The sequence below is a fragment of the Nuphar pumila genome, chromosome 1 (genome assembly GCF_984573655.1).
Source record: "Nuphar pumila chromosome 1, dmNupPumi1.hap1.1, whole genome shotgun sequence".
Classification (NCBI taxonomy): domain Eukaryota; kingdom Viridiplantae; phylum Streptophyta; class Magnoliopsida; order Nymphaeales; family Nymphaeaceae; genus Nuphar; species Nuphar pumila.
Window position 1 is genome coordinate 167,849,160 of NC_143249.1, and position 12,766 is coordinate 167,861,925.

The 12,766-nt window shown below is 36.9% G+C and overlaps 1 protein-coding gene across 1 annotated transcript in view; it reads right to left on the bottom strand.

The window, feature by feature from the left end:
• Nucleotides 1-3,305: 3,305 nt before the first annotated feature.
• The window catches only part of LOC149851224 (uncharacterized), a 72,425-nt gene continuing 62,964 nt past the window's right edge, over nt 3,306-12,766 (bottom strand). The window contains exons 5-13 of the mRNA XM_090008009.1: nt 9,693-9,873; nt 9,467-9,629; nt 8,760-8,829; nt 4,927-5,146; nt 4,606-4,735; nt 4,405-4,496; nt 3,897-4,020; nt 3,579-3,827; nt 3,306-3,464 (exon numbers count right to left, since the gene is read on the bottom strand). Coding sequence (XP_089864135.1) covers nt 3,306-3,464; nt 3,579-3,827; nt 3,897-4,020; nt 4,405-4,496; nt 4,606-4,735; nt 4,927-5,146; nt 8,760-8,829; nt 9,467-9,629; nt 9,693-9,873 — 1,388 coding nt within the window. The remainder of the gene's footprint in view (nt 3,465-3,578; nt 3,828-3,896; nt 4,021-4,404; nt 4,497-4,605; nt 4,736-4,926; nt 5,147-8,759; nt 8,830-9,466; nt 9,630-9,692; nt 9,874-12,766) is intronic.

Below are 12,766 nucleotides of genomic sequence, written 5' to 3' on the forward strand. Positions count from 1 at the left end.
GACCCAGTCGACTGGGGTTAACTTCTCAGGGCTCAATCGACTACAAGTCGACTGGGCCCAACAGTTTAACAGCCCTTTTTTTTGAAATGTACAGTTGGCTGAGTTAGCCCTAGCCCAATCGACTCAATCGGCTTGGGCCGAGTGCCCCACAACAACAAATATATGAATCTTTTTTTTCAGCTATGCGTGAACTAGTGTAATTACATGAATGAAAAAAAACATATTGTAAACATGATCATGTTCACATATGTTTACCAAAATGAATTAAAACCTATACATGTTCAAAAATATCATATGAGCAATAAGCTTTCTTGAAAATACTTATTCAAGAATGCATATATATTCAATGTTTTCAATAAGCACATCATTGCAGACATGTTTTCTAAAAAATACATGCACACAACATGACTTCATCATATATTCTCATGCATATACTCAGTCCATATCATGATTCATCCATAGAAATCAATATTCATCAAAGAGGGTTCTAAAAGAACCACTCTTACATCAATAAAAAAATTCTGTTATAACATGTATAATTTTTTTTCCATGAAAAAGATTAAAGAAAAACAAGAATTCAGCCACGAAGAAAGATCCATGGATCATCCTCCATGCATTTTTGAGAAATCCGCCATATAAACGTTTTTCATGAATTTTCATCCAAGATATTACATAGAATCGAACCAGCATTCGATTTTTCACTTGTATCCAAAAGAGGAGACCCGTACCTTTGCAAAAATTGAGAGAACAAGGAAAAACAATGGTGGAAAAAGATTGGATTGACTAGAAAAGAAAGTTCTTTTTCCTCTTTTTCTCTTTCTTTTCTCTCTTTCTCCCTCTTCTCTCTTTGCTTTCCTCTTTCCCCTTTTTTTCTCTTAAATAGAGTGAGAGGGGGGTGATGCCCTCTCCCCTTTCCCGCCCTTTCTAAAAGGACTGGAGAAGGAGAGCTTCCAAAAAATGTAACTCTTTTCTCAAGTTTCCAAATTTTTCGAAACTCTTCAAAAGTTGACTTTTGTACATTTGGTATTTTTTAAAAGTCTTTCTTAATCCTTCTTAGGTAAGAATGAAGACTCTTTTAAGAAGTCTTAATCAACCCTAAATTAAAATTTTGGAATTGATAAAATTTAATTAAATAATTAGTTATTAATTAATTAATTAATTAATTAATTAATTAATTAATAATTAAATATTTTTGAATTTTCAAAGTTGGTTTAATTACTTTAGGAGTCTTTTTAACTTCAACTAGCTTTAATTTAAAGCTTTAAACTGAATTTAAAGCTAATTTTTTATTGGATATGGATTTGGGTTCAGATTCGAATCTAAGATCTAAATCTATATCCAAAACGAAATTGGATCATGATCTGGATTAAATCCAGATTAAAATACGTATTGAATAAGATCCAAATCTATAATAATTCGGATCATATGCATTGGATCTAGTCTGATCCAACTTTGGTTTCAGTTCAATAAATTGCTTAATTTTTTAAAAAATATGTTTTTCAGGCCAACCGAAACTCGAATTCAAAAAAGTAAAATATCATTGCGCTTAAAATTTTGAGACGCATCCAATGACATATTACACGAATATCAAGTTCTGAATTTTGTTAGAAAATAACCTAAATTTTGCTTGAATTTAAAGGTCAAAAATAAAACTCTTTCGTACGCTTCGATTGGCTCGCCTCGACCTTATTGATGAGACCTAAGCCCAACCCAGACTTAAAAATATCGGTCTAAAATCGAGGCTCAAATGATTTTTCTCTCAAACTTAGCCAAATTTTCGTAAAGTCTTAAATTTAACTAAGTGTGAAAATACGTGATATTACATCCCTACCTCCTTAAAAGAATTTCATTCACAAAATTAGAAGGTACTAAATAAGTGTGGGTAGTGTTGACGCATATCTGCCTCAGGCTCTCATGTGCATTCATCCAGTCCATGATGTTGCCATCGCACCTTTACGAATAGAATCGTTACTCCACAGCGTCTTCTCCTGACGGTGCGTAATCTTAACAGGTCTCTCCTCCGTCGTCAAGTCAGGTTCTACCTCGATCGCCTCATAGTGAATCACATGTGAGGGGTCAAGTACATACTTCCTCGACATCAAGACATAGAACACATCATGGATCTGCGAAAACTAAGAAGGAAGTGCTACTCGGTATGCAATCTCCCCAACTCGTCCAAGAACCTCAAAGGGTCTGACATATCAAGGACTCAACTTCCCCTTTTTTCTGAATCGAAAGACACTCTTCATAGGCAAAATCCATACGAACACGTGATCGCCTAGCTCAAATTTGAGCTCTCTATGCCACCGATCAGCATAGCTCTTCTGCCTGCTCTGTGTTGCGACCAGCCTCTGTCAGATCAAACACACCTGATCTGCATAATGTTGGATGACCTCTGAAGACTTCACTACTCTCACTCTAACCTTATCCCAGCACACGGGGGATCTACATGGTCGACCATACAGAGCTTCATACGAGGCCATATCAATACTGGCATGAAAGTTGTTATACAAAAACTCTACAAGCTTCATATGCTTATCCCAATCACATGCCCAATCCAAAGCACATGCTCTCAACATGTCCTCGAGCGTCTGAATCGTGCGCTCCGACTGTTCATCCGTCTGTGCATAAAAAACTGCGTTGAACTTCAATGTAGTGCCTAAAGCCTTCTGTAACTGGTATCAGAATCAAGATATGAAATTCGGATCTTGATCTGACACTATCTAACACGACACTCTATGAAGTCTAACGATCTCATCCATATAGAGATCGACCAAACTCTCCAAGCTCTGACTGATCTTGATCAGAAGAAAATGGGTACTCTTCGTTAAACGATCAACTATCACCCAAATAGCATCACGCTATCGTCAAGTCTTCGGCAACCCTACGATGAAATCCATTGAGATATCATCCCACTTCCACTTTGGGATCTCAAGTGGCTGCAAAAATCCATCAGGTCTCTGGTGCTCGATCTTCACTTGCTGACAGGTGAGACACCGCGACATGAACTCAATGATGTTCTGCTTCATCCCATTCCACCAATTGGTTATCTGAAGATCTTTAAACATCTTGGTGGAGCCAGAGTGAACGGAATATCTAGACCTGTGGGCCTCACTCATCAACTCCTCGAACATGATAGTCCCATTCTCCTCGTAACGAAACTACGCCTCTGGCTTATGAGCACTCACATATAACTTCTCAAAGTCTAGATTGGTTGACTAAAGCTCCTCGATCTGATCTATGATCTTTGGTCGTGCCTGCATCCCAGCACAAAAGATGTGTCCAGAGTCATCAACAAAAGCCTGTCATCTAATGAACTCCTCGACGAGATCCCAACTGCGTCCAATCAGGCTATCTGTTGTGATTAACGTCTTTCTACTAAGTGCCTCTGCCACCATATTCACTTTACCAGGATGGTAAGCGAAGGAGAAGTTGTAGTTCTTCAAGAACTCCAACCACCTACGCTATCTCAAATTCAAAACACGCCGAGTGAATATGTAGTTGAGGCTCTTGTGATCAAACAGGACCTCAAACTGCTCCCCATAAAGGTAGTGGTGCCAGATCTTCAATGCGAAGACCACTACTGCTAACTCTAAGTCATGCGTGGGGTAATTCTTCTCGTACACATTCAACTGTTGAGAACCATACGCGATGACCTTTCTGTGTTGCATAAGAACACAACCCAATCTGGTGTCTGAAGCATCATTGTACACAACGAATCCACCAATTCCAAAAGGCAATGTCAAAACCGGTATCGTGGTCAACCTTCTCTTCAGCTCCTGAAAGCTATCATCGCATTGAGGTGACCACTCGAATTTCACACCTTTCTACAATAGTCGAGTCATCCGGGTAGCTATATGCGAGAAGTCTTTGATGAATCGATGGTATTAGCGCACCAATCCCAAGAAACTCTTGATGTCAGTCACCATCTTCGGTTGTTCCCAAGACAACACGACCTTCACCTTGGTTGGATCGACCTCCATGCCTCTCTCGGATATCACGTAGCTCAGAAATATCATCCTATCAAGCCAGAATTCACATTTTGAGAACTTAGCATAGAGCTAATATTCTCTCAGTGTTTGTAATATGATCTGTAGATGTTCTCGGTGCTCTTCGACACTCTCAGAGTAGATAAAAATGTCATCAATAAACACGATAACAAAGAAATTCAGCTACAAACTAAAAACCCAATTCATCAGGTCCATAAATGTTGTAGGGGCATTGTTGAGTCCAAAGGACATCACCAAAAACTCATAATGCCTGTATCTGAACCTGAATGCAGTCTTCGAAATATCTTCCACCTTGATTCTCAAGTGATGATACCTAGAATGAAGGTCGATCTTCGAGAACACCTTTGCCTTCCTCAGTTGATCGAACAAATCATCGATCCTAGGTAAGGGATACTTGTTCTTCACTATCACTTGGTTCAACATGTGGTAATCAATACAAAGCCGCATTGAATCATCCTTCTTCTTGACAAAGAGAACTAGTGCACCCTAGAGAGATACACTCAGCCTGATAAAACCTTTATCAAGAAGCTCCTTGCATCTGCTTCTTCAACTCCACTAGCTCTGAAGGTGTCATGCAATATGGAGCTTGAGAAACCGGTGTCATACCAGGCACTAGTTCGATCGAGAACTCAATCTCTTGATGCGGTGGCAATCCAGGCAAGTCCTCAAAAAAGATATTCGAAAACTCGTGAACAATGTCTGACTGCTCAAAGGGTGTCGCTTGACTGTCCCATCAGACACACTATCCAAGAACACCATACAACCCTGCTTGTGGTATTTGGAGATCTTCAAGGCTGAAACAATCCTCACGTTGCTCACCGATCTTGTTGAATGAAATAATAACACAGACAAATCGGGACACTCCAAGATCACTTTCTTGCCCCGACACTGAAGGGTAGCATTATGTCTGGACAACCAGTCCATACCCAAAATGATATCATAAAACGTCATATCTAGTATGACCAAGTCGGCAGACAACTCATGCCCCTTGATAACAATGCTAACTGCTGGAAAAAACTTTTTGTAGGAAGATGATGCACCCATAGATGACATCACATCAAAATCCTTATCAAGGCTAGAAGAAACAAATTCGAGCGAATTCGAAAATGAAGCTGAAACAAATCTATGGGTCATGCCTGAATCAAACATCACACGTACAAAGTGATCAGCGACTAAGAAGATACCTTCGATCAGGTCAGTTTGATTGCCCTGAGTGCCTGCTGTAGCTGCGTAGATTCGCCCATTGGTCCTGCGCTAACCTTGTCATTGTTGAGGTCTCTGTTGTTGTTGTTGTTGTTGTTGTCCTCCCTAAAACGCTGGCTTGTTCGGATAATATAGAGCATTGTGCCCAGACTGGTAGCAGACCCCCTTGAACATCAGACAAAAGCCCAAAGGATGGCGCTTTCCGCACTTACGACATACTGACTCGGCCTTTCCCTGTTGTCTCTATTGTTGGGGTCAACCCCGCTGTGTACCCTACTGTCGCCCCTCACGGGTCCGCTGCCTCGTCACCTTGCATCTTTCCACCTCAAGATGGGTTCTTTCTCGTTCCATCCAAAAAACCACCTTTGTTGCCGCCTTCCTTCTGAAATGTACTTTTGGACCTCTGTCAGGACTGTAGCAGACTCTATCACGTCGGCTAAGGTAGTAGGTGGTGTGAGTTTTGGAAAACGTTTTTTTTAAAACAATATTTTTAATCAAAATCAAGTGAAAGCCAGACACCAAAAATATAAAAACCAGCTTGCACGAGTGGTGGAGTCTAGGTCGATCTTACGGAACGGGAAATACTTTGTATTCAACACATAGTCTAAAATACTATTTATTGACAAAAATAAAAGAATTAATTAATTAAAATAAACAAGCGAGTACTACCCTACGCAGAGGGATTAAACCAATAATTAATGTGCCTTATTATAACCCAAATGAATTGAATTGAATTAAAAATAAAAACCTAATCTAAAAAGAAAAGCAAAAGTCTTTATTGCTTGAGTCCTTGTGCCCTTGTGTCCCTTCTTTACCTCTTTGTGTATCTTCTTATCGTGTGCCTTTGATTAATGGCTTTCTGAGGGCTCCCTAAGAACACTTCTAAGGGGTTGAGGGGACCTCAGAGGGCACTTCGAGGGCACAAAAAGGGGCTCATCACACGTTCCAACGCTTCCCTGCAAAATACAAAAACAAAACAAACAACAGAAAAAAAAATCTACGAGAAAATCAAAGGTGAAAATGAAGAAAAATCACAACACTATGAACTAACCTAATAGCAAACTTGTAACAACCTAACACTAAAAGACAAAATAGTAAAACTACCTACCTAACAAATCAATAAGGCTCTAAATGATGTAACAAACTAATTACTTGAACAGGAAAAACTAACTACTTAATCAACCAAAAAAATACAAATCTTAAATTTAATTACTCTTGACAAACTAACTATATAAGGAAGAATTCAAATAACAATTGTTTGGTCTAATTATAAACTAAAAACAACGTGAACCATACTAATTTAACTAAACACGGATGAAGCTAAATAAAGTCCTAAATAACTAAAATTTCAAAACACGTAGATGCCAAACTACCTAAAGACAAAATATGTTAATCTAATTGGCTAGAGTTAATGTGAAACACTTACTATGGTTGAAGCAAAAAGCCTAACTATGTGAACAGGGAAAAAAAAGAAACCAAATAGTCCTAAGTAAAGATAGAAAATAAACTAGCAACCTATCAAAACGCGAACAAACACTGACAATAAAGTAAATTCTCGTATCAATCGATGTTCCTAGGCAACGACGCCAAAAAATTGGTGTTAGTTTTGAAAAATATATTTTTAAAATAATATTTTTAATCAAAATCAAGTAAAAGCCAGACACCAAAAATATAAAAATTGGCTCGCACGAGTGGTGGAGTCCAGGTCGATCTCAGAGAACGAGAAATACTTCGTATTCAACACACAGCTTAAACTACTCTTTATTGTCAAAAATTAAAGAATTAATTAATTAAAATAAACAAGCGAATACTGCCTTACGCAGAGGGCTTAAACAAATAATTAAAGTGCCTTATTACAACCTAAATGAATTGAATTGAATTAAAAATAAAAACCTAATCTAAAAAGAAAAGCAAAAGTCTTCAGTGCTTGAGTCATTGTGCCCTTGTGTCCCTTCTTTGCCTCTTTGTGTATCCTCTTGTCATATGCCTTTGATTAATGGCTTTCTAAGGGCTTTCTGAAGGCACTTCTGAGGGCTTGAGGAGACCTCAGAGGGCACTTCGAGTGTACAAAAAGGGGTTCACTGTACGTTTCAACGCTTCTCTACAAAATACAAAAACAAAACAAACAACAGAAAAAAAAATCTACGAGAAAATCAAAGATGAAAATGAAGAAAAATCATAAAACCATGAACGGATTAACATGAACTAACCTAATAGCAAACTTGTAAAAACCTAACACTAAAAGACAAAATAGTAAAACTACCTAACTAACAAATCAATAAGGCTCTAAATGATGTAACAAACTAATTACTTGAACAGGAAAACCAAACTACTTAATCAACCAAAAAAAATGCAAATCTTAAATTTAATTACTCTTGACAAACTAACTAAATAAAGAAGAATTCAAATAACAATTGATTGGTCTAATTATGAACTAAAAACAACGTGAACCATACTAATTTAACTAAACATGGTTGAAGCTAAATAAAGTCCTAAATGACTAAAATTTCAAAACACGTAGATGCCAAACTACCTAAAGACAAAATATGTTAATCTAATTGGCTAGAGTTAATGTGAAACACTTACTATGGCTGAAGCAAAAAGCCTAACTATGTAAACTTATGAATCGTTGACTCACCAGTGGAACAACTTAACACAGAATAGCATATAACTAGCTAGTGAATAAACTAATGTATTTTATCTACCATAATTAAATTAATTAACAATGAACAGACTAACTATCTTAACTATCTAACTAGCAATTAAGAAAAGCTAATCATATAATAAGAATGGAAACTACCTATCAAACTAAATAACAAGATTAATAACCAACTAGCTAAAAAAAATAAAGGCTATAACCGACCACATTGAATTAAAGATTAATTAACATACTAACTTGCAAACAACTAACAAGGGTATTGTACGACCTTCTAAACTGAATAAGGAATAAAATCTGGAATAAACAAACTATGTTATATAATCTACTTTACTTTCAAAAAGATGTTAAAAAAAAAAAGGACTCGGCTATGTTGCAATGACCACCATATGGTATCAAATAATGGGCTGATGCTATATCGAACTGTGTAAAAAAAATAATATACAAGACTAATCTAACTTTGCTAAGAATGCAGAATCAAAATAACACTCTATTAGCGTTGATCATGCTATGACTGAAAGCAACGAAAACAAATATTCGATGTGAATTAAAACTAATGATAAAAAAAATAAAGAAGCCAACCAACTAAACAAAATGACTAATAAAACAAAGAAGCTAAAAACTTTGTATGTTGAAACTAATAACCAAATCACGCCGGAGTTAATGGTTAAAACAAATCGACTGAATAAAATACTATGCATGTTCAATGAATAAAAAAATCAATTAACACGCATTGACTAAACTATTTATATATTTTTAGATTTTTATATTTCAAATGCTACATCTAAACTAAACATGATGAATATACAGATGCTATGATGATCTACTAAAGCTATATGCTATGCAATGCAAAACCTAAAACTACGGTGAAAAAAAGAGAAAGAAATGACCTGTCACGGATTGCCTCCAATCGAAGGGTTGAGGAGAGAAGATGGTCAATCCAGCTGCATTCACGCTACCCTGACAAAGAGAAAAAAGTTGCCAATGACGAAAGGGTTCAAAGCTTGAAGAAAACGAGAAAGAAAAAAAGGAAGAAAAGGAAGAAGGGAAGAACAAGGAGAGAAAGAAAGAGGCAAAAAAGCGAGAGAGAGAGAGAGCAAGGGAGAGAGAGAAGAGAGGGGCAAGAAGGAGAGGGGGTGTTTTTCAATCTGAAAAAATGTCTCCTATTTCTAGAAAATATGTATTTATATTGCTCTAATTAGGTTAAAAAAGATTGTTAAAAAAGAGTAAAGATTTTTTATAATTTCCAAAACAAGGTCTCTTATGAAAAACATGTTTTTCTGAAAAACACAAATTCCTAAAGTAATTAATATTGGCTAATAGAACCTAGCCTAATTAAAATATAATTAAGAAAATCTAAAACTAATAAAAACACTATAGCGCAGGGTAAGCTTTGAAATATGCAATTTTTTGATAAATTCAATTTCAATGCGGTTTCTCAAAACGAACAATAACAATAGGTTTTTAAAGCGATTTTTTATTGGATCATGCATAAATTAAGATGAATAAAGTACAAATATTATGCATGATCAGTAGGTGGGTTCATCAACACTTGGGTCCGCAGTCCGTCTTTCAGTCAACGCATGAACTTAGCCACCCTCGCCTTCTCACCAGTGAGCAAGTTCAGACAGTACCACTCCAAGCTCCTAAATTTGGTGGCGTAATCCACCAAACTCATGTTTCTCTGAGTAAGCTCAAGAAATCGTTGTTGCATCCGCTTCCGAGCATAGGAAGGGAAGTAGGTGTCTAGGAACTCCTCCCTAAACACCTTCCAGAGAATCACATTCAAATCAGCGTACTTCACCCTTTGTAGGGTGTCCTACCATTTCTTGGCATCACCCTTCAAATGGTACATGCCAAAAGGGGTCTTCCTATCCTTGGGGACAGGTAGGACATCGAACTTCTGCTTAATCTCCTGAACCAAGCTCTCAGTTGCCTCTGGATCGGCCTTTCCTAAAAAAGTTGGCGGGTCCAACTGCAGAAATCTCTCAAAGGAAACGCCACCTGTGTTCAGAACGACCTCGAGCGGGTGGACACAAGTAGCTGCTTGTGCAGCCTATGCTTCCTGTGTCGTCTACACTGTCATCATCTCGGTCAGAGTGTTGAAGGCATTCATCATAAAAATTTGTTTCTCCTGCCAATTCGTGGGAGCACTAGTGGAAATCAAAGCATGGTTGCGGCAATATATCTAAAACATGAAAATTACAAAGTTATACCCGATCGATCATGCCCCCTTAGGATTAATCCAGAACAATTACATTCATACAATCACACCAAGGATATTAATTCACACTAGAAGAGAATTAAACTATAGCTACAATTAAGCACAAGAAATTTATATGTTTAAATAAAAGTATTAAATAGCCTTACCAGTGAAGGAGACTGCTCTGGAGCACGAGGCACGACTTGCTGACACTTTAGGATAAGACTCATTTACCAAAATTAAAAACTTAATGCTAAAAAGATTATAAAAGTGTAAGATTTTGTGGTGGCTCTGATACCAAACCTATAACGACCCCAACTCTTACCTCTTAAAAAATGCAATTTTTTTTAAACCATTGCAAAAATATTCCCAGAGACTCGGGGCCTTTACAGTTCCACTCACAGTTAGATAACTAAACAAACCACCAGAGATCATATATTTATCATTCACACCATAGCAAGCCAAATTTTATTAAATAAGTAATAATGGCCTCAAGACAACATAAGAAAATCAGAGTGCATAGACAATTAGATTTAAAAAAAAATAAAGAAAAGCATAGCCACGTTGTCCATCTGTGAAGCTGTCTAGCAAACATGTAACACTCGTATCTCTCCCAGAAGCAAATCACTTCATTGATCCTCTGAGGTTGCGAAAAACTATAAAAGTAGGGGTGTCAGAAATCTGAGAAATTATGTGTACGAATCCCTCTAGTGAAATAAATGAGCATAAAAAATACATATAAGAATTCATGCAATAATTTAGAGGAATACTATTGCAATAAGAACATAGTTCGAATAAGCATTTAAAATATTCAACATGTAACAAGATAAAACATTATGCATTCAATCATACAGAAGAAGTAAAAAAGCAAGTAAATATACATGATCTAATGCATAACAGAAAAATGCATGATGTCTGTAAACATATATGAATACTTTATTATCTTTGATCAAGTTCTCTTATTATATGCATGCCCCTATTAGAATGCGCACAATTTAAGTTACTCCTTTTATTATCGTTGCCCGCGGATACACTAAATGGGTAAATTTTTTAAGGTAAGTAGGGTTTCTATGGTAACTTAGCACACGAGTTGTATTTTATTACTGGATTCCAAACTTAACCCTCAACCAAATCACCTTCAGAACATTAGACCTCCACATCCAATAGTGTCACTTTCTTGGCATACCAAAACAATAATTGTGTCTACACACCACCTCCAAGTAAAGTGGCAGATTATCCTTAAAACTGTGGCCAGAAAAAAGAACCTCAATATCGGGTTCAAGGGTACTCAATAATCGACACAAAGTTTTTGTATCCTCGTGGTCCCCCAAAACCGAAACTCTAATATTCTCATTCTAACGACGAGCGATCTTAGAACGTATATTACATTGTTCCTTTTTTATCTTGTTATTAAAAGCTAATTATTTAGTTTGCAATACAACATGCAAAAGCAAAGGCACAAGTTCGCATATTTTTCTGCGAGAACCATCACGGGACCACCGCCCACAAAAAAATATAGAACAATGCAATATAGTGCAATAATATTAATGTGATTTTTGTGATGTATTTAAAATAAATAAAGAATGAGCAACCCAAAACTCGAGGCTCTCCCGTCCTGCAATGATCCATTTCGACCATTGATGCATCATATGCAAAAACCATAACAACATGTCATATATGCAATAGAGTCACATGCTTTTCAATGTGCATCCACATATGCCAAATTAACAATGTGCAAGGACCACAACATTCATATGCACGTGTCCACACTATTTATGTACACGTATTCATGTACTCATGCCACACATATGTTTTTATTCAATACCCATATTCATGTCCAAAATATGTTTTCTTGAATGCATGTATGCATGTCGTAAGCAGGCTTTGATTCATGAATTCACCTTATTTGAAACATTTAAACATGCATGCCATTATGTACGTGCAAAACCTGTCTATCTCACGTATGCAAATGCACATAAAAGCCACCTTGTATCAACACTTTAACTGAGCATGATATAATAATGTGTAAGCATACAGAACTTTTATTCTTCTATATGCATACAACCAGGTCTAATGCACATAACCAACTTGGAAATCTACATGCAAACTTAACATATCATTTTTAGATTAACTGAAACATATCATATCAGCATCAACAACATTCACAAGTATCCATCTGTACATGCCAACCATATGTAAAATTCCTTTTTTATTTTTTAATACATGTAACCCATAAAAAAAGATTTTGACCACCTGTGACCCAGTCGGTTGGGTCTGGCATATGACCAAACCCACCCAGTCGGATGGGCCAGTCTCCCAGCCCAACCGACTGGCAGGCCCAGTCGAATGGTCGGTGGGGATGACTGCCCACGACTTAGGCGACTACAGGTTGGCTGGGCCCAACAGTTTAACAACCTTTTCTTTTTTTTAAATGTACAGTCGGTTGCACCCAGTCGGCTGGGTCAGCCCTATCCCAGCTGACTCAATCGGTTTGGGTCGACTTCCCCACAATAACAAATATATGAATCTTTTTTTTTCCAGTTATGTGTGAACTATGCGTAGTTACATGAATGAAAAAAAACATGTTGTAAACATGATCACGTTCACATATGCTTACCAAAATGAATTAAAACCTATACATGTTCAGAAATATCATATGAGCAATAAGCTTTCTTGAAAATACTTATTGCACAC